This window comes from Lupinus angustifolius, chromosome LG03 (assembly GCF_001865875.1).
Source record: "Lupinus angustifolius cultivar Tanjil chromosome LG03, LupAngTanjil_v1.0, whole genome shotgun sequence".
Taxonomy (NCBI): domain Eukaryota; kingdom Viridiplantae; phylum Streptophyta; class Magnoliopsida; order Fabales; family Fabaceae; genus Lupinus; species Lupinus angustifolius.
Window position 1 is genome coordinate 24,711,109 of NC_032011.1, and position 22,459 is coordinate 24,733,567.

The following is a 22,459-nucleotide window of genomic DNA, read 5'->3' on the forward strand; positions in this document are numbered from 1 at the left end:
TATATATATATATATATATATATATATATATATATATATATATATATATATATATATATATATATATATATATATATATATATATATATATATATATATATATATATATATATATAATTAAATGATAATGATATGACACCTGATGTTAAAAAATGTATGAGTTATAATTTTTTATTGTATTAGTTTAACATTATCTTTATGCATGAACCAATTTTATCAATACTTTAAGTTCATTTACAAAAAAAACATCAATGTGATTAATTGAGGTTGTTTAAATATACTGATCGGCTTGGATAATGAATGTGAAACTATTCGAAACATGTATATTTGTCTCAATTAATTAAGGTAAACTATTTTCTTCAAATCAACTAGCTTATATTAACAAGGTGTTAATTCAGTGGTGTAAAATCAAGTTAGATCTCCAAATTACAGATTTAATTTTTAAGAGTGACATTTGTTATGAAAAGTAGTCATACACCCAAAAATAGATTATTTCCTTACCTATAAGATGATAAAATATTATTAGTTCTACTAAAATTTCAACTAACTTATGCCATTTTAAACACGAAAGAGATGCATCATGAAGTGAATTAATAGTAACACACATTATTATCACGTAATAATAATGTTATATGAATTATGAAACACATAATTTCCACTGACTATAAATTGCAAGGCTATGTTGGTTGGTTTAGGAAGTTTGCATGACAGAATGCTAAACAGCTATGATTAAAATGTTGAAGAAGATGAAATTGGAAATGGAATCAAATCAATTACTGGTTGAATTAATGCGCTATTCCTCCCCATGCCCCAACATAATCTTGAAAAATAATTGGTGTGTCAAAAAATCTGGTTTTAAAACCACGAGAGCCAATCTTGTGTCCTTTTCACCATCGCATTCTGGGGAAAATTTGCATGGAGACACATACGTCACGTCATATTTAAAGATAAGTGTATTTATGTTTTTTATGCTATTATTTATAATTAAATTTTAATTAAAATTAAATTCTTAATGTATTAACAATATTTTATTAATTGTCTAGAAGTATTTTTCTTGCATTCATTGCTTAGTTTGCACTGATCATCATGTTCACCTACTTTTTCTTCAAAGTTTAGCTACAAATGTTTTTTATTAATAATCCTTTTAATATACATTAAATGGAAAATTATTATGTAAAAATGGAATGCATCTAATAGCTTAAAAGTATAGAAAATATATAATCTTTTTTCTAAGGGAATATAATAATATAATATAGTGATTTGAAGGAATTATAAGAGAGTATAAGGATCCGGCCGCTTGATTCGTAAAAAAGGTTTTCTATTTTTTTTTCATTAATAATTAGATGTATTTCACGTTGTTTTTGTTAAGCTTTTTATTCAAAGATTTGTATACGATTCTAGTAAAAAAAATGCTTTCAATAAAAAACTTTGAAAATAGGAAATACAATGAAAAATGTAATATATATCTAACCATTAATAAAGAAATTCACAAACCAAAAGAAAGACTCCTTTCCACTAAGAGAAACAACATTTCTTATTCGAGTCATATCGGTCGTTAGTGTTTAGTCATTTTCAATTTGGGGCTATTAGTGGCTCTAGAATTATTTAATATGCACATGCATGTACACTTCAAAGTTCTGACCCTGATGCAAAGTTGAACCTGTTGGATTAATCTTTGAGTTGGATGGTATACGTTTGGAGTTGGGATTCCCTCCATTAATTGAGAGATAAATACATTTAAAATAAGATAAAAAATGTAATATGATTTGATATTTTATCCTTAAAATATAATGATATAACATTTTTATTCCTATATATAAATATAAAAGTGATCATTTGTCTCTTGATTAATGGAGAGATCTTAACACTATACCTCACTAACTACCTTTAGGAGGAACTACATATTTGTTGAGTTACAAGGATGGATCAGTTCATATGTTTTTCATTCAGTTCACATGTTTTTGTGCATTTTGGATCTGAATAAATAGGTCCATTTCAATTTTGCAATTAGTTGCGTGTGCCCTAATCTAAAAGAGAATTAAAAAGGAAGTGTTTTGGTGCTAATTATTTCCAACCGTACCTTTTTGACCATACAATTTACAATATTTCGTGATGATTACAGCTGTAAGAACTGATATGGCTGTCATATCAATCTTCACAAAATATCTTTTGGCATGCATTTGGTTATGTATACAACTTATTCTCCTTAACCTCATTTTTAATCTTCCACGAGATATTTTGGGGAGAACATGACTCAATCATACTCACTCATCCAATATAGCCTAATTATAACTGGATTCATATAAAGTCGAGTTTTATTAGGCTAGTTTTAAGCCTAGGGTCGAATCCAGGTTTAAAAGATAACTCAAATAGTATTTAGGGATAAGTAATGGACAAAAATTTACCCGACCAATGCTCACCCAAAGATATATATGTGCTTCATGCATAGAGAGATATCATGAATGAAGAGGGCGCATGGCATGACCATTGTCTTACACCAATACTTATAAGTTCTAACCATTATTTGTGTGGGTCTCCCACGTCCATGGGAGTGACAAAGTCCTCCATTTTCTTTATGGTGGTAGAAGGGGCCCATAATGCATGGTACACCCAACCCACCATTCAAGGTCTACTTGAAGTTGATCGATCAATCTTTCATTAATATTGAGAAGATGGTATTGGAATCTTTGATTATAGAGGGGGATAGTACATTGCTTTAAAAATCTTCCAAAGCTGAAATGAAGATTCCTAGTTGAATTCCAAGATAGAGACGCATGCTTCTTCACAAGGGCTATCATCATCACTAACTCTATAGTCTCATATCGGTGTTCACATTCAAAACTCCACTTGATGGAAAATGCTACTCCTATATATGCATTTCACCATATTCAACCCAAGGTTGTAAAATGCCTAAATCCTCGTGCGACTTTTGCATTAGCCTCTAGTCCAAGATTCCCATGTAAAAATAATCAACATAAAACACTAGTTTGTTTGTTTGATTTGGACAAAAAAAATTAAGATGGAGTTATGTGTTTTTTGACATCTAGCATGGGACAAATGTTGTCCCTTTGTTTTTAAGAAACATTTTGAGATGACTGTTTATATAAAAGATAAAAACAATATATAAAAAAATATAATTTAAGTTTATTTATTATAACAGAAAATTACTAAACTAAGATGTATAAATAATGGAATTATGTTAGACATATATAATTATATACTACAATAATACTAGAGACTAACATTGCTACCATTAAATAAATTCCCTGATTGGCTTTATGGTAACGAGCTAAATGTCTATTATTCATGCAGGGTCTAGAAGAATCAAGACCAAGTAGGCCCCAATTGATAAGAAAATCATTATCAGAGAATATTATACCATTTCTTCATGATATTAAGAATTTAATTATTTTTCAGAATAATATATTATGTTATATATTTGATTTTCAATATCTTTCATGCATATCCATGAAATGTGCATGCATGCGTACCAAAATACATGGAATATTCGTATTTGGAGAATGATATGTAAGAATCTAACTATTTGGCTGATGTGATTGGACAAATGTAATAATGATATATGAGAAATGCCAAGGCACGATAATATGATAGCTTTTGAAGTGCGGATATACATGTTCATAAAGTGGCAGACTAACTCCATGAAGAGATATCAGATCCAATAAGTGCTAATTATGTCTCATTCATATTTGTATTTGTAGATAGTAGGGAACTAAATCCCATTTTTCGTTTTATTTTAGTTTAAATATTTGAGATTAAATGTTAACATAAATTACATCAAGAAACAGAAAATATATCTAAATCCTTAATGCATTGATATTATTATTTTGGAATCGTTAAGCGTTATCCTTGATAGATTAAGGCTTATTATTTTTAGTTTTCCAAATAAAAATTTGCATATATGAGTTTTAAATTATTATCACATGGTTAGCCAAATTGCAATTTTTTTTATAGGCAAAAAGGAAAAGATTTATTAAAAGAAGAAGAAAAGAAAAGAAAACTAAAATCATTACAACATAGTATTAAGACAGAAATGAAATTCGCTATCCAGTCCGAAAAAGTGATTTGAACTTTGCCCAATTGCATGATTAGCCAAATTGCAATTAGTTAAAGCATGTTTTCCTTTTCTTAATTAGACACTTCATTCTTTGCATTTTCTTGCGTGGACCTAGCTAGTTATGCTGTTGTCAACGTCGTAGAAGAAAATGACATTAGTTATAGTCATAATATTAGCATTCATCTCAAATAGTTGGAACACTCATTTTAATTCAACCGGCTCGTCATCCTTTGATCTTAAGGACACATTTGAAAAGACGCATGAAATTGCATTGTTATTTGAATTTTTGGGGAAGTAAACTTCCCAAAAATAATATAACATCAATACTTAACATTATATATCATTAATGAATAAAAGATTTCACATCCATACTTAACATTATATTTCATTAATGAAGTAAACTTGCATAACATTATATCTCATTAATAAATTAACAATATAACATTACAAGTTAATAAAATATTATAGTTATAAATTAGTAATATAACATAACATTAACATGATATTATAGTTATATTCTTACTATTTATATATATATATAGAGGTTTATGAATGAATTGTGAGTTTGAATACTTCATTACACAGATTCATTTAACATGTTTCAAAATTTTCAGATTCATTTAACATGTTTCAAAATTTTCAATCTCAATTGTCATCGAATCCAAAACACAGACTTGGACCCAATTTATTAATGATATTACCTATGTGTTTGAATACTCGTTCGCCGAGAGATAAAGGAAACTAATTATAAACTTATTTTGCTCTATATCATAATGATTATTCAAAAAATTAATACAAATAAATTATAAATGATATATTAACTAAGTATAAATATTTACACGGTACATAGTATTCCACTCTAATAATCCACTAATCCTAAAACAGCACTAAAAACAATTGGAAAAAGGGAATTGGAGAGAGAGCAATAGGGAAGGGCAAAAAGCTCCTAGAGATGCTCCTATTTCTGATTTCTTTCCTTATTTTTATAAAGTGTTTTATTGTCTTATTTGTCATTTGCTTATTAATGAGAAACTTAGTGAAATTTCTAAGAGCTAAGAAAGTAAAATAAGATTTGTTTAAAAAATCAAGAAAGGTAACCATCCGTCTATGTAATAATACTGATGTTTTAATCTAAAACTTTCAACCATTGAATTTGAATGTCCTCTCAATATTCATATAGTAATCCTCTCTCCAACATAAGCTATTTCCAAATATTACTTACCCAACCATTGAAAAACCCTCCATAAAAGATAAAGTATTGACATGGCTTCTTACTCAAAACTCCACTTCATTCATTGTTTTACTAATATGAAACTTCAAATACTAACTTGAATTTCCAACAATACATTCCAACACAACACATGTATTTGAAGCTGCAAATAATTTATCCAAGATCAGAGAAATTCAATTGCCATGAAATGCATAGTATAACTAGTTCTTCAGAACAGGATAGCTTTATGTATACAACTGAATATTTAATGATAGCCAAAAAATACATAAACCAAATATGCTTCAGATTACAGATACACATTTTATGATTATTTTGTTGCCCCAATAATCTTTTGCCCTTCTATCAACCTATTTAACCCCTTAAACATTTTGACTCCTTCCTTCTTAACAAATAAAAACAGACTGATTTCAATGTTTCAATGCTTTTTATTCTCTTTTGGAAAGGCTTGGGATAATTAGAATACAAGGAAGTAAGTACTTATTCAGCACTTGTATCATCAACAGATTTCTTGTATTCAGGTTTCAATTCGTAAGTTCCTTGATTGGCACCTCTTTTATTGTATACACACAGTTCATTCAGGATCTCTGTCAAGAATTGCTGCATCAGAAAAGGAGGTGAAGGGGACAAACTGAGGATTAATCCATAGACATGTTTATCATAGAATATATGAGCATATCATAACGAAAGATAAAACTCGTCTAAAGTGAGAAAATAAGAGTATGTGGGCCCATAATTAGTTAAGGTGAATGAAGATCCTAAGGCAATGAATGATTCAAGGGTCTTACTTTCTAATTTTAAACTCAGACTCAGTTTATACTTCAGAGGAGGTTTTTCCCAATAATATACAACAACATCAAGGTAGGAAATCAGAGAAGAAATGCTAAGATAAATCGAGATCGTGAAAATACTCCGAACCCACCCAGCCAGAAACAAAAATATAGACAGATCAGAAACACATACTGCAGGTTGATCAGTCTCTTGAACAAGCTGCTTCAAGGCCCAATTGGGCTGTCTTTCAAATAGCTTGAACATTATATCCTCCAGCTCTCCACGGTCTCTTCTTGTTCTCTTAGTATCAGTTTGTTTAACTGGCTGCGTTCTCTTCTTATCCTGAAGGAGTTTCAAATGAATAAGAAAACCCTCAGAATTCCGCCATGCTTGAACATTTGAAGAACCAATTTTTCTCAGAACAAATATTATTCATCTTACTAATTGTCGATGTGATTGCATCAATTTATGATGGTATCATCTCGTGGACAACGCTAATAAGTAAGCTCTAATAGTGAACATAAAATATTATAAACAAAAGTTCATCTAACCAATGTACATGATGATACGATGTATAGAAATTAGGATACCTTTGAATTGGATGAAATTAGACCAACCATCCCGGGCATTGGCCTCATTAGAACTCCGCAACCACTACAGGACACTTCATTAGCCACACCGATCTCTCTGCTTTTGAACTCTCCAAATTTGAACTTCCATTCTCTTCTTCCATCTCTCTCTCTCTCTCTCTCTCTACGCTTACCAAAAATGACTAGGCCTTATGGGCAAATACAACCCAACTGGTTGGGTTTGACCTTATGGGCCTTATGCAGTTGAGACCCAAAATATTCAATATTTTTTAATATACTCTTTATCACCAATAACAAACAATCACCTTATTAAAAAAATAAGGGGAAATGCATAAAACTCCTCTGTAAGGAGCAATATAGACTATTTCCCTGATTCATAATTATCCCTTAAACTTTATCAATTGATAAAATTAATTTTTGTATAAATATATTGTTAAATTATTAATAGATCAACATGAAAATGCTGCAATTAGATTTACAATGATAAAAATGGAATATATTGTTAATCAACATTGATATTTAAAGTATATCACCATTAAAATTCAAAATTGGCGAAAGAATAGAATAATAAAATTTATGTGTTAAAAGTGGTTAATGATATATAAACGATATATATATAATTAAATAATCATAATAATCTCACATTTGAAGTTAAAATAAAAGTGAGAATTTTGTATTGCTATTAATTTAATATTATATTTAATAGGTAAAATTTAAGTGGTAATTAGGAAAATAATAATAATTTATTATGACTTTTTCCACAAATCATAAAGTTTACAGTGTTTTTATAAACTTTTTCGTGAGTAGTCTTTAATACATATCAATAATTAATGAGAATAATGTATTTCTTCATACTAGGATATAATTTATCTTCTCTAACCAGTAAAAATGTGACATGTGTGCTGTTTTGTTTATTTTAAAAAATATTTTTATAGAAAATGATGAAATACAATTAATATATTTACACATGTCATAATTTCACTGGCAGGAAGAGATAACTTATCTCCTTATAGCAGGAGATACTCTATTCCCATAATTAATATATTTACGTGCTAAGTTTTTATATTATAAATTTATCGTCACCAACACGTGAAATTTTTGGGTCAGACCCTGTACATAAGTGTGAATTTTAAATTCTAACTCTAATAGCTACCCCATTTACACATTTTATTCTCTGGTCAAAACTTTCACTATAAAATATTCATAAGTGTATATTTTATTAACTTAGTAGATATATGGAATTGAATGGCGGGTAATCATAATTAGTGATACCAAGTGATGTTATTCAATCTTCAGCCTATTTTGATTTTCTTATTGGTCTCCATTGTAGAGGATATTATCTAAGGTTACTGTATTCTAAATTGGTTATCCATATTCCTTAAGGGTCAATTTTATATTTTTGGTTTTATATTTTACAAGTGTGAATATGTATTTCGAATGTTGAACAAATCTATGTAACACTAGCTTGTTTAGAAAAAATAATATTGTTTCTTTCTCTTTCCAGAACACCTAGTCTTCCAATTGTTAGTATCTGTATCCTAAAGTTGTTATCCATATTCCTTTAGGATCAATTCATGCCCACTTTATGATAAATCTTAGTCCTAGCTTCTTTTATATAAGTATCCTTTTTCCAGAAAAAAATATTTTTATTTTAGTGTCATTTTTAAACTTCAAGATCATGTTAATTAATTTAATTATTTATTTATTAATTATACCCTTATCCTCATTATTGTGAAAAGAAAATAATAGTAGTAGTAAAGTAAAACGATGAGTGAAATTGAGAAGGATATAATAGAAAAATGATAATATTTGTTAAAAAATTAATAATTTGTTTACTTTGCTTAAAATAACCAAGGACGACATTGGTAAAGGAGTGGAAGCACATTTCTCCATATAAGGAAAACAAAAATTTAAGCGTCCTGTGGCAAATTTTCAGTTTCTCAAAAAGAATAAGTTGACATTGAAAAGAAATGAAGATTAATATACATGAATTTTATAAATGAATCAAGTAACAATGTTAACTTACAACTTTTAGGTAATTTTACATGTACTATAAGGTGAGCAATTAGAAAAACCAAAACATAAAATAATTTTAACAAAATATAATTGTTGAGCTATAATTTAAACTGTGATTTTGTAATTGATGCAAAATCATAAAAACTCATCTTACTCTATTTGTGATTGTGTGTATTGCCTTTTCCCCACCAAGTCTCACGCGCATATAAATTGGGGAATGAGGATTTGGTGTCCCAAATATATTCGTAACTTTGTCTATTATTAATCATGAATCAAAATATAAAAAATGATGAGTATTTATTTTCTAACTTATGTAATGTATTGTAATTGATTTGAGAGAGACTTTAAGACTTGTTTGAAGAATAAAACCTTATCCTAAATTGAGACTTCTTAAGTGATTTTAATGTGCTGCTTATGAATAAAAGCAAGGTTTGCTGGCCATGCAAAAATTGATGTTTTATGCAATCTTTTTGCAGCATTGCCAAAGTAATGGAAGATTTAGTGGTTCTCATAACTAACTTTTGGATTTTTGTTTTCTTCTTCCCCTCTCTCTCTCTTTTCTCTCGATCCATGCGGCCAATTGAAGTGACTAGACTTGACCTACAATTATGGTTGAACTCTCTTTTTATTCTTTGTCTCAATTTGTCCTCCAAAAAGCATAAAACTTAGTCAACACTTTAATATATTCATGAAGATTGTCCATGAAATCTTAGCAGCAGAATAACATTTTTATTTGATGATTTCACTGATGTGGAGAATTGAAAAATTATATATAGGGTATGCAACTTTTTGCTAAACAAAGTTCTCCATAAACATGTTCAACTAATTAACTACACTAGTGAAAAGAATTAATAAGTGGAGTAAGAAAAAGAAGTTAAAAAGCATGGAATGAGGTTATAAATACAAAATATAAAAGCATGTATAGATGAAAAAGAAAGATAGTGGTAAGTCTCAATCAGCGGAAGGTTGTGTAGCACATGTTATGGGCCAGTTATTACAAAACTAGGGAAATTTTCTGTATAGTTTCTGATTCTTTTTTATCATCTAAAACGGGTAGTCTATGAAAGTGCCATTAACCCTATCATAACATATGGCACCTTGACCTATATCATTGGTGGCACTAGACATTCATATGCATAAAACATACATCACATGCACATACTTTTAGAACCTAACATTAAACGTTATAAACTTAAAGAAGACGACTTTTCTAACTCTAGTATATAGTAGTCACATCCATGGATCATGGATGTCTATTCCAGTGCCTAAATTTTATAGTTTTTCAGAGAAGTAGTTGGTGTAATTGTTAGTTGTAATTCTCCATTTCTACGTAACATATAATTATGTGAAGATATTGATCCATGAAAGAGAGAAAAGAATCAAAAGATAGAGAAAGTGATGAGCCATAAATTAGAGAATGGTGTTGCCAATTGATACAATGCATGGGAAACAAAGAAAAGTTGGAGCATATCTATCTTAGTCTTTAGTTCCAAGAAATCATGCAAAGGACTTCAAAAATGATTTTTAAATTCTCTATGGTTAACCAAACACGTAACCTATTTCATTACATTTTGATCCGGCAAGCAAACGCATAAACGGGAAAAAAGAGGCTTCGAGTTCAGCACCAATTCCGAAAGCTAACTCAATATTAACCCAGAAAAAGAAACATACTATAAAGAAATCAAATCACATATCATAACAAAACTTATATGATAATGCACACATATCTAAATGATGTCTGAGCCAAGGAAAACACACAAAAGCCACCACCGTCACAGCAAAATCAATGTGTTCTCTAGAATTTCATAAAATTCTTCAATCCCATAGAGATATGGAAATGGTTTCCATATGTTTATCCTTCACAACTTTGATACATTTTTTACTTTTATAATATATACTCTAGAATTGACAAATGTGAATAAAATCAATTAATTTGTTTTATTTGTCTATCCTCAACAACTTTGGTATAAGTTTGAGTTTTATGATACAAAATGATACAACTTTGTGAGTAATGTATATGTACTACAAATTATTATAAATTTATTTTTTTATATACTTTAAAAAGTTTATAGAAGATATTATAAGGGGATATCCGCACAAATAGAACTAAATAATAACCATGAAAATCTGATTTGACATTTGTATAGCACAAATCAAACATCCCGGGCCCTTTAACTTCATGCACCAGAATCATTGTCATAATCATTTTCTTAATTCTTAACAACTTTCCTTGTAGCTACTTTATACGATGTTAAGAACTTAAGATTGATATACCTAATACTACCTTAGAACAACCATCTCCATAACCCATAATTCTAATAAGAGTCATTGCCACAAATCAAAAAGAAAAAAGACTTGGTTTCAGTAGTTACTCCAAGACATAGGAGATACACGTCTTTAATTAGGATCTTGGGGGTAGGAAAAATTGCGTACCAGCCATGAAAGCATTCATGAGTGGAGGAGGGTAAAGTGAAGAAGGGTCAAATAGGTTCCCAGTGGTTGTGACTGTGGTTGCTGAAGTTATGAGACCAAGTTGTTGTTGAGTAGCTTCACCTCCTTCTCCACCACCACCAGATGAACCTTCAATATTGGTGTAAGAACCTTCAGGTCCTTGATCATAGAGAACTCCTTTGAAAACATGTCCACCTATGTTGATAGATGCTTGATACGCATATTGTTCTTCTGGAGTGTCCACTGCTGTCACTTTTACACATCTAAACACCGCTGTTGAGTTCACTTCAGGTGGAAATTGTACTCCCAGCTCTAACCCTAAGTAACATTCAAGAGATTAAATATGAAATCTAGGTAAATTAGAGAAGAGAAATTAAAGAAAAGGAACAATATGCAACAAATCTAGCTAAACCAACGGCCTCGTGACATGGATGGAACTTAATAATTTCATCAATTTTACTTGAAAACAGTGATAGGAATAAGGAAAAGCTAGAAGAGAGAGAGAGAGAGAGAGAGAAGAAAAAACAAGGATAGGTTGTGTGATAAGTGACATTAGAGTGGAGTTTCATTTTCACAGTCAAATGATAAGGATCAGTTAGGTATACTCATAGAAGATTCACCATTCCTCAAGATCTCAGTGCAAATTTCTCTATCAACAATACCATAAACTTCAGAGAAGAAAACAAAAAAGTTATATATTTCAAAATACATAATGTGCCTATACCCTAACTAATAACTATATATAAAAAGAGAATATGATACCAAAATTCAAATTAAATACTCATTTTCTTACCCATGGTTGTGACAGGTGGTGGAGAATGTAAACCTTGATGCTCTCGATGTCGTTTAGAAGCGGTGTCTCTGAGCAATTGTTGTTGTCGTTCACGGCGTTTAGCAGCGGGGACCCAAGTACTCTTAACATGAGTTTGGCACTGAAACCCTCGACTCTTACAACAAGTTCTGCATCTCAGATGTACACAGTCTTTCTTAGCTTGATTCCCACAGTCCTGACAGTTCATTCCGCTGCTGCTACTGCCACTTGATTTCATTACCATTAGTCCAAATCTCGTTGACTCATCAGAGAGTGAAACGTGTTCGTCACCAACAATGTTATTAACGTTTGAGTTCCTGCTACTAGGACCCACCCCAAATGATGAGTAGTGGTGATGATAAGATTGTGGCCATATCTCGAACCCTTTGTTGTAGATCTCTTCGTTTTCGTCCCTGAACAAGAATAAACTATTTCTGTTGTTATTATTTTCTTCTTCTTCTTCTTTGTTTTGTTGACCTAAAGAGAATAACCCAGCCATTTGTTACTGCTGAAGCTCCCAAATCCAGAGATAACTTCCATAGCAGAACAAAATCTTCTGGAAACTTAAAGTGTGTTTTTTTCTTCTAATACTAAAGATCTGGCTACAGTTGTGAAATTTTCAAGTGCAACTCGTTTCAACTACAGAAACAGGTTAGCTTAATAATTTTGACCTAACCAAACCTTTTTAATTTTTTTATCTTGGTGACTCTCTCTCACTGTTAGGTGGGGGCAATTGTGAGAATGAAAGAGAAGCAGTAGAAAAAAAGAGAGGATATTAGAAGCTATTGAGTTCCATGTAATGTGAGCAATTATGGCACTGAATTAGAGTCTCTGCAACGCCGCAATGGTAACTGCAACCATCCACTATACTGTAGCAGTAGTAGTATAACATAACACTATAACTCAAAACTCTCTCTCTCAATTATGAATTATGGTCACCAATCTCTTTCTTTCTTTCTCTGTAGAGCACTGTATCCTACACAGAGAAGGATTCAGTTTCAGACTGTGTTGTTATTGTTATGTGAGTGAGTGAGTGAGATAGAGAGAGAGAGTGTGTGTGAGGGAACATGAAAATCTATCACTGCTTAACTTCTCTTACTTACTTCAGTTCTCTCTCAGTTTCAATAAATCTCATCGTGTTTTCACCATCCAACGGATCACACTCCTCCACGTGTCTTTTCTACCTTTTGCTTATTCGTCCTACCACCGGAAAACCCGGTGGTACTTTCTCAATTCTCTGACCATAATTAAGAAAGTTTTATTTCCCTTTTTCATGAAGTATTGTATCCTTTGTCGAAATTTAGATAGAGTTAGGGGACAAGGTCTCTAGTAACAGAAAGACAAATACTTAATTTTATATGTATTTTTAACGACAATAGTATTTTTACATTATATATAAAATAATAAAAATATTTTACCATATTATTGTTTCATTTATTTATTGCAGTATATGTCTCTCTATTATCCTTACTCAAGTAAGGTACACTTTCGCATGCATCTTCATTTTCCTTTGGTATTATTATCATACTTTGGTTAATGAATTAATCTCTTTCAGAATGTGATTATTCTTTCCAACACGTATCATTTTTTGGAATGAACATTTGACATCTTGACTATCCTAAAGATTTAATGAAACCTATACTATTAGAATAACACATTACTTCCGCATGCATCTAAATCTTCCTTTGTCAGATACGTCTCCATCACCGATAATATCTTACACCTTATTATGGAACCCATATCGGACGGCTTTCATAATTTTAACCTACTATATTCTACACACGAAGTGATTTTTTCTTGACATTTTATTTCACATTTATGTTAATATGTATAATGTAACCTTTAGATATGAGCTGTCAATTATAATTATTAAAGCATTTGAAAAAGGAGTCACATAATAGTACACATATTTAACATTATTAAATAAAACACTTATAATATTGCGATTGTCTACCTGTTCCACTTATAATAGAAAATCTTCGCAAATGATTATTTATGATTAACTCGCAATTTGGGAAAAATCATTTTCTATGTTGAAAGGTCAACACCCAGAAGTGCCTTTGTCATTTATATGAGAGTTGAGACTCGCACACAAATTCTACTCACATGTTACGGGTACCATAAGCGTGTTTAATTTAAGCAAGTTAATTTAATTCAATACCTAAGTTGAGAGGATAATTTACTATTTTATTTAATTTTGTGCTTTTTACCTCTTTGGGTATCCTTAGTATATATCTACATTCAAATATAATTCTTCATATTTATCATATGCAAGCTGGTTCTTATTTATCATGTCCCATAACTAATTTGGGCTCCCCAGTATTTAAATGGAGGTTATATATATGATATGTATCATAAATTTGATTTAACACTAATTTATTTTGATTATCTAATACAGTAAGGATTCTATTTATGACTCTAACCATTATTATAAAGTCATTTCAATAAATGCAACCACTCTCCTACACATTCAAACATACTCTTAGGAAGTAAGTATTTCTTTCATGATCCTGTATGATTTAAATATTTTCGAGACTAGTTCTCTCATTACTAAATGGTTTTCAGATAAAACATTAATATGATATTAGAACTTTCTAATTGTCATAGATTAAAAGATCTTCTTTAGTCATGATCAAAGTCAATCCTTCATCTGATACGATAGACTTGTATGGATGAAGCATATTAAGAATTAAGTCTCACATCAAATACATTACTTTTTTAAGACATGATTTAAATATTTTTAGACTACTCTTCTTATTACTAATTTGTTTTGAGATAGAACCTTAACCCCATATATATTTACTTTACATTCTATTTTCAACTTTTTCCTTTCACAAAGAATTTTGGAATTGGTCAATATATAAAGTCCAAAAACCTTATGCTGAGCAAGGTTTAATCTGTAAAAATCTAAGGGAACACTCACAAACTCATTCCTTCAAAGTTCAAATTTAAATCAGGGAAGCTATACGAGAAGAAGGGTGCTAGTAAAGCAGGTAAAATAAACCTATAAGATTCACTATCACGTGAATAGCCATAACTACAATTAATTTTTTTTTGTTTCCCAGAAGTATTCTCACATCGGAGACAATAATGTCTGAATTGGGAACATCTACAGGTACTTAGGGTTAACTCTCCAAGCGGATGTTTTTTCTATTCACAAGATTCGAACATGAGAATCATTCATGTACCACTTGAACCAACGTCTGTTGGTATAACTACAATTAGTTTAATACCACTAATAATTGACTCCAATAATAGAACAAAACCGGATAAGACTTAATAGTTAAGGAGTAAGGAAGTTGTTATGGCCGTACGTGGTCATTTACAAATTACAATCTACTATAACATAATTTATCTAACATGCTTATAACTTTTGAACTCAATACTATTCTATTATATCAACAAAAGAAGTACCAAAAATATTATTCTATCACTCCCTAAACTAAACTTTGTATTGTAAATTCAGAATTTAATTGTTATTTGGGGCCCGAGGAAACAAATCATCTTACCCAGCTTTTCAACTCTCACTATTTTACTATTATTAAGCTGCCCCTTCTCCAACTTGGCACATTCTCGCACTTTATGGCATCTTTATATTTTTTAGTACTTTAATTTCAACCATGATTGGTTCTTCTTCTTATTCTCCCATTTCATTTACCTTTTGGTTATTCCATGATTTATTTTTCTCCGTTGTAATAATAAATAAATATGCACTCCAACACTTGAATCAATCACCATTGGGCCAAGTAGTGGATGAAATTTAATTGATCAATATGATGTCAATATTTGGTGTTCAACTCCTCTCCAGTACTGGAGAAATCAATACTGAAATATAAGGATAAGATTTTTTTGAATAATTTTTATTTATTTTTTAATAAAAAATCACATGTAATCATTATCGTTAAAAAAAATTGTCACATATCTTAATCCTATCCAGTACCGGAGATGATCCCCACTTCTTGATGCCACGTTTCCTCAAAATGAAGTGTGAAGCTGGTCAACTATATATAACTTATGGGGATAACATAAGATTAATATCAAATGTAACTTTTTCACAAACTGGTTTAGTAAAAGATCTTCAGCATTAGTGATTAGACTTAATTAAGCTGAATGAATCAATGATGATAAAGTTTGTGATACCACTCAACTATTCAAATGAGTATTACTAACTAAAAAGGCGTTGGTCTAATGGTGTAAGATCTTATTGGATCTATAAAGTTGAGGGTTCAAGTCCTGAAATCGACACTTATTGGGAGGGGTAGTCACAAATCCAAAAGGGACTAATTCCTTATCCAAAAAAGTGAAGATATACATTTTTTAGAATAAAAAAATGAGGATTACTACAAAGAGGCTTGAGTGCTTAAGATAATGCATGCCCATGCAATGATTGTTGGTATCTGGAGAGTTAAAGAATTGAGAAGACGTAACCTTTCTCTTTTAACTGGTCTTCCTCGGTCACATACTTACCCTCATGATCCGGGATATCATGATTGAATTGAAAAAAAAAACCAATATTTGGAAGTTGGCCCACCAGAAATTATTGTATATGTTCATGAATTTATGATCTTAATTATTTATTTATCAAGTATTAATAAGTTAAAATTATATGAATTAATTAAAAATTTCAATTGTTCAAATGTATTTAGAAATATTGGTGTTGTATCATATAAGAATTTTTCTGAAATTAAATTTTTTTACTTAAGCAGCATCATTATTATGCATCCCAAAACTCTCAAAAGGTTTGGGTTGACATTTAGGTTTACTTTTAATATATGTGGGCCTACCAATTATTTAACCTAAAATGAAGTTTGAAAATGGATCCGGCTGCTGGAAAGAAGATAGAAATCACAAAAGCCCATTCACATAAAAAATCTCAAAATTATGTAAGAAGCAAAAACACATCATTTTACATATGGACAATGATTCGTTATCTCAAATGATGTCACAAATCATGTCCCTCGTTAATGGACACATATCGATTAAAAAAATTAAATGTTCATTGTTTTTTTGCTTCAATATTACTGGTCTTGGACATGGTTTGAGACGTACAAGAATCATCTCCATTAATGGAGAGACAAGTGATTGTTTTTCCTCATATTTTCACTAACAAAAATACGATTTCATGATAAATAAAAGTATTATTATATATTGTCTTTTATGCGTTATTGTGCGATACTTAACTCTCGATTGATAGAGATGATCCTAACTGTTTTTTTTTAGAGATCATATCCTTGTCCCTCACATATGTAAGAAGCAATCCAAACCATAACCATTTTGCAGCTTAGGTACGTTAAAGTACTTATTTTTCACGATTTCAACTATTAATTACTATATATGTTTTGTGTTCCTCCCTCATATACTTTCTATACCCGTCCTTGCAGATAATGAACCAAAATGTGTGAAGAGGGGACAAAAAAAGCACTTGAACATCAATAACCACTTGATAGAAACATATACGGTGTCCAGATAATCAAGATATGCCCGAAAACGATTGATGTTAGAAACAAAATTACAATAAACGAAATATGTAACGTGCAAAAGCAACCTGCGGCATGGACTTTATAAATGTTTCTTCTTTTTTAAAACTTCACCTTTTAATATACTTTTAGATTTTTTTAATATCCCAACTTGTTGTGTAGGGATCATATATCCTTATTCATCTCTCATGTAACAAGTTAATGAGAAAGTTTCATTCATTTAAAAAAGAAAAATTATAAAAACAGAAATTAATATTTTAGTATTATTTTACCAAGTTTAACTAGTTCGGAACATAAAATCATGAAGATTATGAGACATATGATCTTTGTCCCAGCTTACTTGCATACCCCTCCCCTTATAAAAGCCTTACATGAGGAGTAAAGAAAAGTGAGGACATCACAAAGCCAATCTAGTATGAGTTTGATAATTAATCATCTCACCATGCCAACTCAACCTTCTCAATCAGAAACTGAGATTGTCATAGACATGACAACCTCAAATGTTACAAGCCATAACATTAATACTAATAATATTCATGAATCTTCCTCCTTCATGATGATTGCAATTGCAAAGCGCTTGTTAATGTCACTAAGTTCTATACTAACCAAATTGCATGCAGGTTATTTCAGAATAAGCCTCTCCCTAAGTGGCCAAGCTTTATTATTGAAGACACTAATTGGACCAACACACGACACAAACATTATTAGAAACATGCTTGGTACCCTTCACCCCACCATTTTCCTTGTACTATGGTTTCTGTCTCTCTTCACACTCGTATTACTATCTATTCTTTACCTACTACGGTGCATTTTTTTCTTTAATATGGTTAAGGCTGAGTTCTTGCACCATGTTGGGGTTAACTATCTCTTTGCTCCATGGATCTCTTGGTTTCTTTTGCTTCAATCAGCACCATTCTTGGCTCCAAAAACCACAGTTTATTTAACTCTATGGTGGGTTTTTGCAATACCTGTGGTGCTTCTTGATTTGAAAATATATGGTCAATGGTTCACCAAAGGTAAGAGATTTTTATCAACGGTGGCTAACCCAACAAGCCAGTTATCTGTTATAGGGAACTTGGTTGGGGCACAAGCTGCGGCTCATATGGGTTGGAAAGAGAGTGCTGTGTGTATGTTTTCACTAGGGATGGTGCATTATTTAGTGTTGTTTGTAACACTGTATCAGAGATTATCAGGTGGAAAAGGACTTCCAGTGATGTTAAGACCAGTTTTCTTCTTGTTCTTTGCAGCACCAAGCGTGGCTAGCTTGGCTTGGGCATCGATAGTTGGGGTTTTTGATATTGCTTCCAAGATGCTATTCTTTCTATCCCTATTTCTTTTCATGTCACTGGTAATTATTATTTCTCTATTTATAAGCTTTTTAAGAGTGAATACTTTTTCCAATTTAGCCTTCAAAATTCAAAATTATGAGGAAAAACCAACATCATACTTAAAAATCTCAAACTTTATTCGAAATAGAATTTTTGGGACATATTAATCCATATTAAGAACTATTTTAACCCTTATTTAAAATTTTAGGAATAAGTTCAGGTTATTTTATTTCTTTGGGACCAACTGAGAAGAAACAATTTTTTTCTTAGAGAGGAAGTTGAGTATTTATTTAATATTAAGTAATTGGTTTTTTATAGGGTATAATATCTATATAAGTAACATGGCAAGGAAACAAACATTACATAATACAAATATGATAACATTTGAAAAATAATAATAATTTAATAAATATCTCAAATATCTTCAATACACACTTTTTAATAATACCACACCATTACTTTACGGTCAAGAAAACGACCTAGTTCTTGAAGTTTATTATGCAGTCCATATCAAGTTCATATAAAATTTTACTAAACTTGTGTTGTTTTCATGCATGCAATATAATCTCCCTGAAAAGATGAAAATATATTCTTTAATTTTTTTAAAAGCAATACTATAAGGTCAAGATAGCTATCTCACAAATCTTTACAACTAATACCCTTCAAGTAATGACAAAGCCTACAGCTGGACATGTTGGTTTGGTAGAGAAATTTATAAAAACCATTGAGATTTAAAAAATAAACACATATATAATTAAGCTAGGTGCTTTTTATAAGAAACAAATTTTGGGGTCAATTTCAACTTTGAACAGGTGATTGGATTCTTTTACTATAGGCTGCTTGTTGCACTGGTTGGTATATATATCGTGCTTCTTTTCTAATATCAATGCTCACATCAAAATTTATTAGTGAAGTATTTTATATACCATTTCTTAAGATTATTGAAACATTATTTAATTTCTGTTAAGTATGAAAAATATCATCACTTGTTTTGGGTAGAGAAAAAGCGTAAATATGAGTTTTCTTTCAATAAAGTCCAATATATGGGAAGGCCCATCTTTTGAATAAGTTTCCAATATATGGAAAATTTATTGTATATTTTGAAACTAATACTCTTAAATATATCCAAAATTATTCATTGCCCAATTTTTTTATTACGGGCACGATAAAGGAAGGCAAATTTGGATAAAAACATTGTTCAATATTTAAAGCCACACGAGATGTACTATTATAAGTTATAACATCGAGCACATACTCTAGCTTATTACACGCTCTAGTTCCTACAAATTGAGTCACCAACATGTTACTATTATAACTTTTTATACCATATATGACATCATATTACTAAACAGTATTAATTTCTTCACCCTTCATACCACTTGTTACCCCATTCTTTAAGCTAATAATTAAGTGAAAAATGATACTTATAAACCCTGAATATGTTAATTATTTATATTATGTTGAACAGATTTGTAGGCCAGCCCTATTCAAGAGATCTATGAGAAGGTTCAATGTTGCATGGTGGGCATACTCATTTCCTGTTACAGTGCTTGCTATGGCTTCCACACACTATGCACAAGAAGTTAAAGGAACTATTTCTCATTTTCTAATGCTCCTTCTCTTAATTCTTTCCTTTTTGGTCTCTTTTATTCTAATGGTGTTCACTTTGCTCAATTCTAAGATGCTTTTACCGGATAATGATCCTATTGTAAACTAGCTTGTTACTTAAATATTCATTTACCCATACCACAATATGACCCAAGCCTTAGTGAAATCTAAGCCTAAAGTTTATAATTGAGTATGAAGTTAAATTTGGCTACTAAAATATTCGATAATTTGAAGACAATGAGGTTAGTGCATCTTCCAGTTGGTGAAGTTTCTTGTGTGCATTATATATTAAGGTGTGTCTACCAAATTCGTCAATTTTTTTAGATTGGAATATTATTTTTAAAATCTAATCTCGTTCATTTATCGAATCAAGCAACGTTCCTTTATGTTATTAGTTTATAAGCTGGGACAGTTGTAGCCTTTGAAGAATTTTTTTTCATGAGCAAACAAAAACGAATTTTATCAACAAAATGAGGAAGGCACTAAAAATAAGTGCTACTCCGTTCAACTATAATCTAAAGAAATATTAACAATAATAAATACATTTGAAAGGATTTTATACCATATTTACATGAGAATAATTAAAATTTATACATCTTGTTTACAAAAAGCTTCACAAGTTTAAGTACATTAACTCCATCACTTTGTTTATATGAAAAAATTTATTCTCAAAACAATATTTCAAATATTCCATATAATTGTAATCTATATAGAGATCTACAATAGCTTCATCTTTTTTAAACACATGTAGTATGTCTTCATTATTTTAAAAAGTAGCTCTTTAAAATGGGTTTTATTAATTCTGAAATCCAACTCACCTAGATTTTATAAATAAGCTCCAAATTAGACTAATATTTTTTTATTTTTCTTCTAGGTGGCTAAGATGATTTCAGAATTAATAAAAACACTCATGATATGTCGATTCTATGAGTGTTTATAAAGAGATTCAAATATTTACCATTTTTATTTTTCCAATATTAAAAAATTAGAGCAACTTGTAGGTTAAGAATTAAATAGGATAAATTGTGCATGCGTGCATGCTATTTGATTATTCTCTTGAGAAGATGGGCAAATCACATATCATCGTCGAGTTAAACTTTCTGGAATTAAATACTACAGAAAATATAAATTAAATACGTCAAAATCAAAGAGATTAGGTAGAGGTATATATAGTTGACTTTTATTTTAATTCAAATGCAGATAAACTTCTCATCGTTTTATTGGAAGCTAGGCAAGTTGTGCGACGAAAAACTCAACTTTTGTCTGCTAATTTAAGTCCAACGAACGCAAGGAAAATAGTAAAGGACTAAACATATAAGCAACATGATGATCATATTTTTTTAATCATTAAGTAAATAAAATAATTTAATATTTAAGAACTATAAGACAAAATCTTAAAGTTATTTTTGATCAGCAATGAAAACTTTATTAATCAAGAGATAAAATATTAGGAGAACAAGTGATACTCCTATTCACTGAATCTCTAAACATAACAAAGAGAAAGATAAGTTGATGGATGTCTTATCCAATCAACATAAGAGTAAGAGAAGAAAATAAAACGGACAATAATAAAGTTCCAGGAATGCAGAAAAATAAGCTCCACCATCTCCTATATTTGGAATTAATTTAGTTGTATCATGTATAGGAACTAATTTGATCATTGAGACATATAATTAATTTATATGATGAATTCAAAAATCTGGGGTTAAGTTACAGATTTCACCTCCGGATAGTGACTACAGAGTACACACAGTGAAAAGTGATTAGGACATATTGGACAGCGTCACATATATTATAATACATGTTCAACTCAAATGCTCAATTGGCATAGGTATCTAGTATCTCATATTCCTACTGATATAGGTTAGTGTGGATAGTATCGGAACAAGTTTACAATTTATCAGTAAAGTTTATTATGGTTAGCAAATAAGTTTTACATCGTCTACCTTATTTTCTTTTAGATATGATATTAAAGTTAAAGTTCAACTTTTCTTTGATTGTCATGAACCTTAAGTAAGTTGTCTAGGGTTGCTATCCATTTGTACACAAGGGTTAAGGGTATGTATGATTCCCTAAGTTATATATTGTTTAGATTAAAAAATTA

At 30.3% G+C, this 22,459-nt stretch overlaps 3 protein-coding genes and 1 long non-coding RNA gene across 4 annotated transcripts; 2 read left to right on the forward strand and 2 right to left on the reverse strand.

Moving 5' to 3' along the window:
* On the reverse strand, nucleotides 5,740-11,009 carry LOC109342453 (transcription initiation factor IIF subunit beta-like). Its single transcript, XM_019580436.1, has 4 exons — nucleotides 10,955-11,009; nucleotides 6,665-6,852; nucleotides 6,267-6,416; nucleotides 5,740-5,903 (listed from the first exon to the last, which is right to left on the reverse strand). The coding sequence occupies exons 1-4, from the start codon at nucleotides 11,007-11,009 to the stop codon at nucleotides 5,784-5,786; spliced, it is 513 nt and encodes a 170-aa protein (XP_019435981.1). The 3' UTR covers nucleotides 5,740-5,783.
* Nucleotides 5,910-6,232, forward strand: LOC109343959. Its single transcript, XR_002107279.1, has 2 exons — nucleotides 5,910-6,023; nucleotides 6,165-6,232. It is a non-coding gene; the product is annotated as an uncharacterized LOC109343959 (long non-coding RNA).
* On the reverse strand, nucleotides 10,799-13,195 carry LOC109343955 (protein SHI RELATED SEQUENCE 1-like). The gene is made up of 2 exons (XM_019582490.1): nucleotides 11,925-13,195; nucleotides 10,799-11,449 (listed from the first exon to the last, which is right to left on the reverse strand). The coding sequence occupies exons 1-2, from the start codon at nucleotides 12,439-12,441 to the stop codon at nucleotides 11,082-11,084; spliced, it is 885 nt and encodes a 294-aa protein (XP_019438035.1). The 5' UTR covers nucleotides 12,442-13,195; the 3' UTR covers nucleotides 10,799-11,081.
* Nucleotides 17,760-20,543, forward strand: LOC109343960 (S-type anion channel SLAH4-like). The gene is made up of 2 exons (XM_019582495.1): nucleotides 17,760-18,767; nucleotides 20,216-20,543. The coding sequence occupies exons 1-2, from the start codon at nucleotides 17,835-17,837 to the stop codon at nucleotides 20,462-20,464; spliced, it is 1,182 nt and encodes a 393-aa protein (XP_019438040.1). The 5' UTR covers nucleotides 17,760-17,834; the 3' UTR covers nucleotides 20,465-20,543.

Excerpts from the sequence above, each read along its gene's own strand:
- LOC109342453 (XM_019580436.1), bottom strand. The coding sequence starts at position 11,009 with ATGACTCTTATTAGAATTATGGGTTATGGAGATGGTTGTTCTAAGGTA. Across the intron at positions 6,417-6,664 it reads TAATTTCATCCAATTCAAAG|GATAAGAAGAGAACGCAGCC; the intron begins GTATCCTAATTT and ends AAACTCCTTCAG. Across the intron at positions 5,904-6,266 it reads AAGAGACTGATCAACCTGCA|CAATTCTTGACAGAGATCCT; the intron begins GTATGTGTTTCT and ends TTTCTGATGCAG.
- LOC109343955 (XM_019582490.1), bottom strand. The coding sequence starts at position 12,441 with ATGGCTGGGTTATTCTCTTTAGGTCAACAAAACAAAGAAGAAGAAGAA. Across the intron at positions 11,450-11,924 it reads ACCACCTGTCACAACCATGG|GGTTAGAGCTGGGAGTACAA; the intron begins GTAAGAAAATGA and ends AATGTTACTTAG.
- LOC109343960 (XM_019582495.1), top strand. The coding sequence starts at position 17,835 with ATGAGTTTGATAATTAATCATCTCACCATGCCAACTCAACCTTCTCAA. Across the intron at positions 18,768-20,215 it reads TATTTCTTTTCATGTCACTG|ATTTGTAGGCCAGCCCTATT; the intron begins GTAATTATTATT and ends TATGTTGAACAG.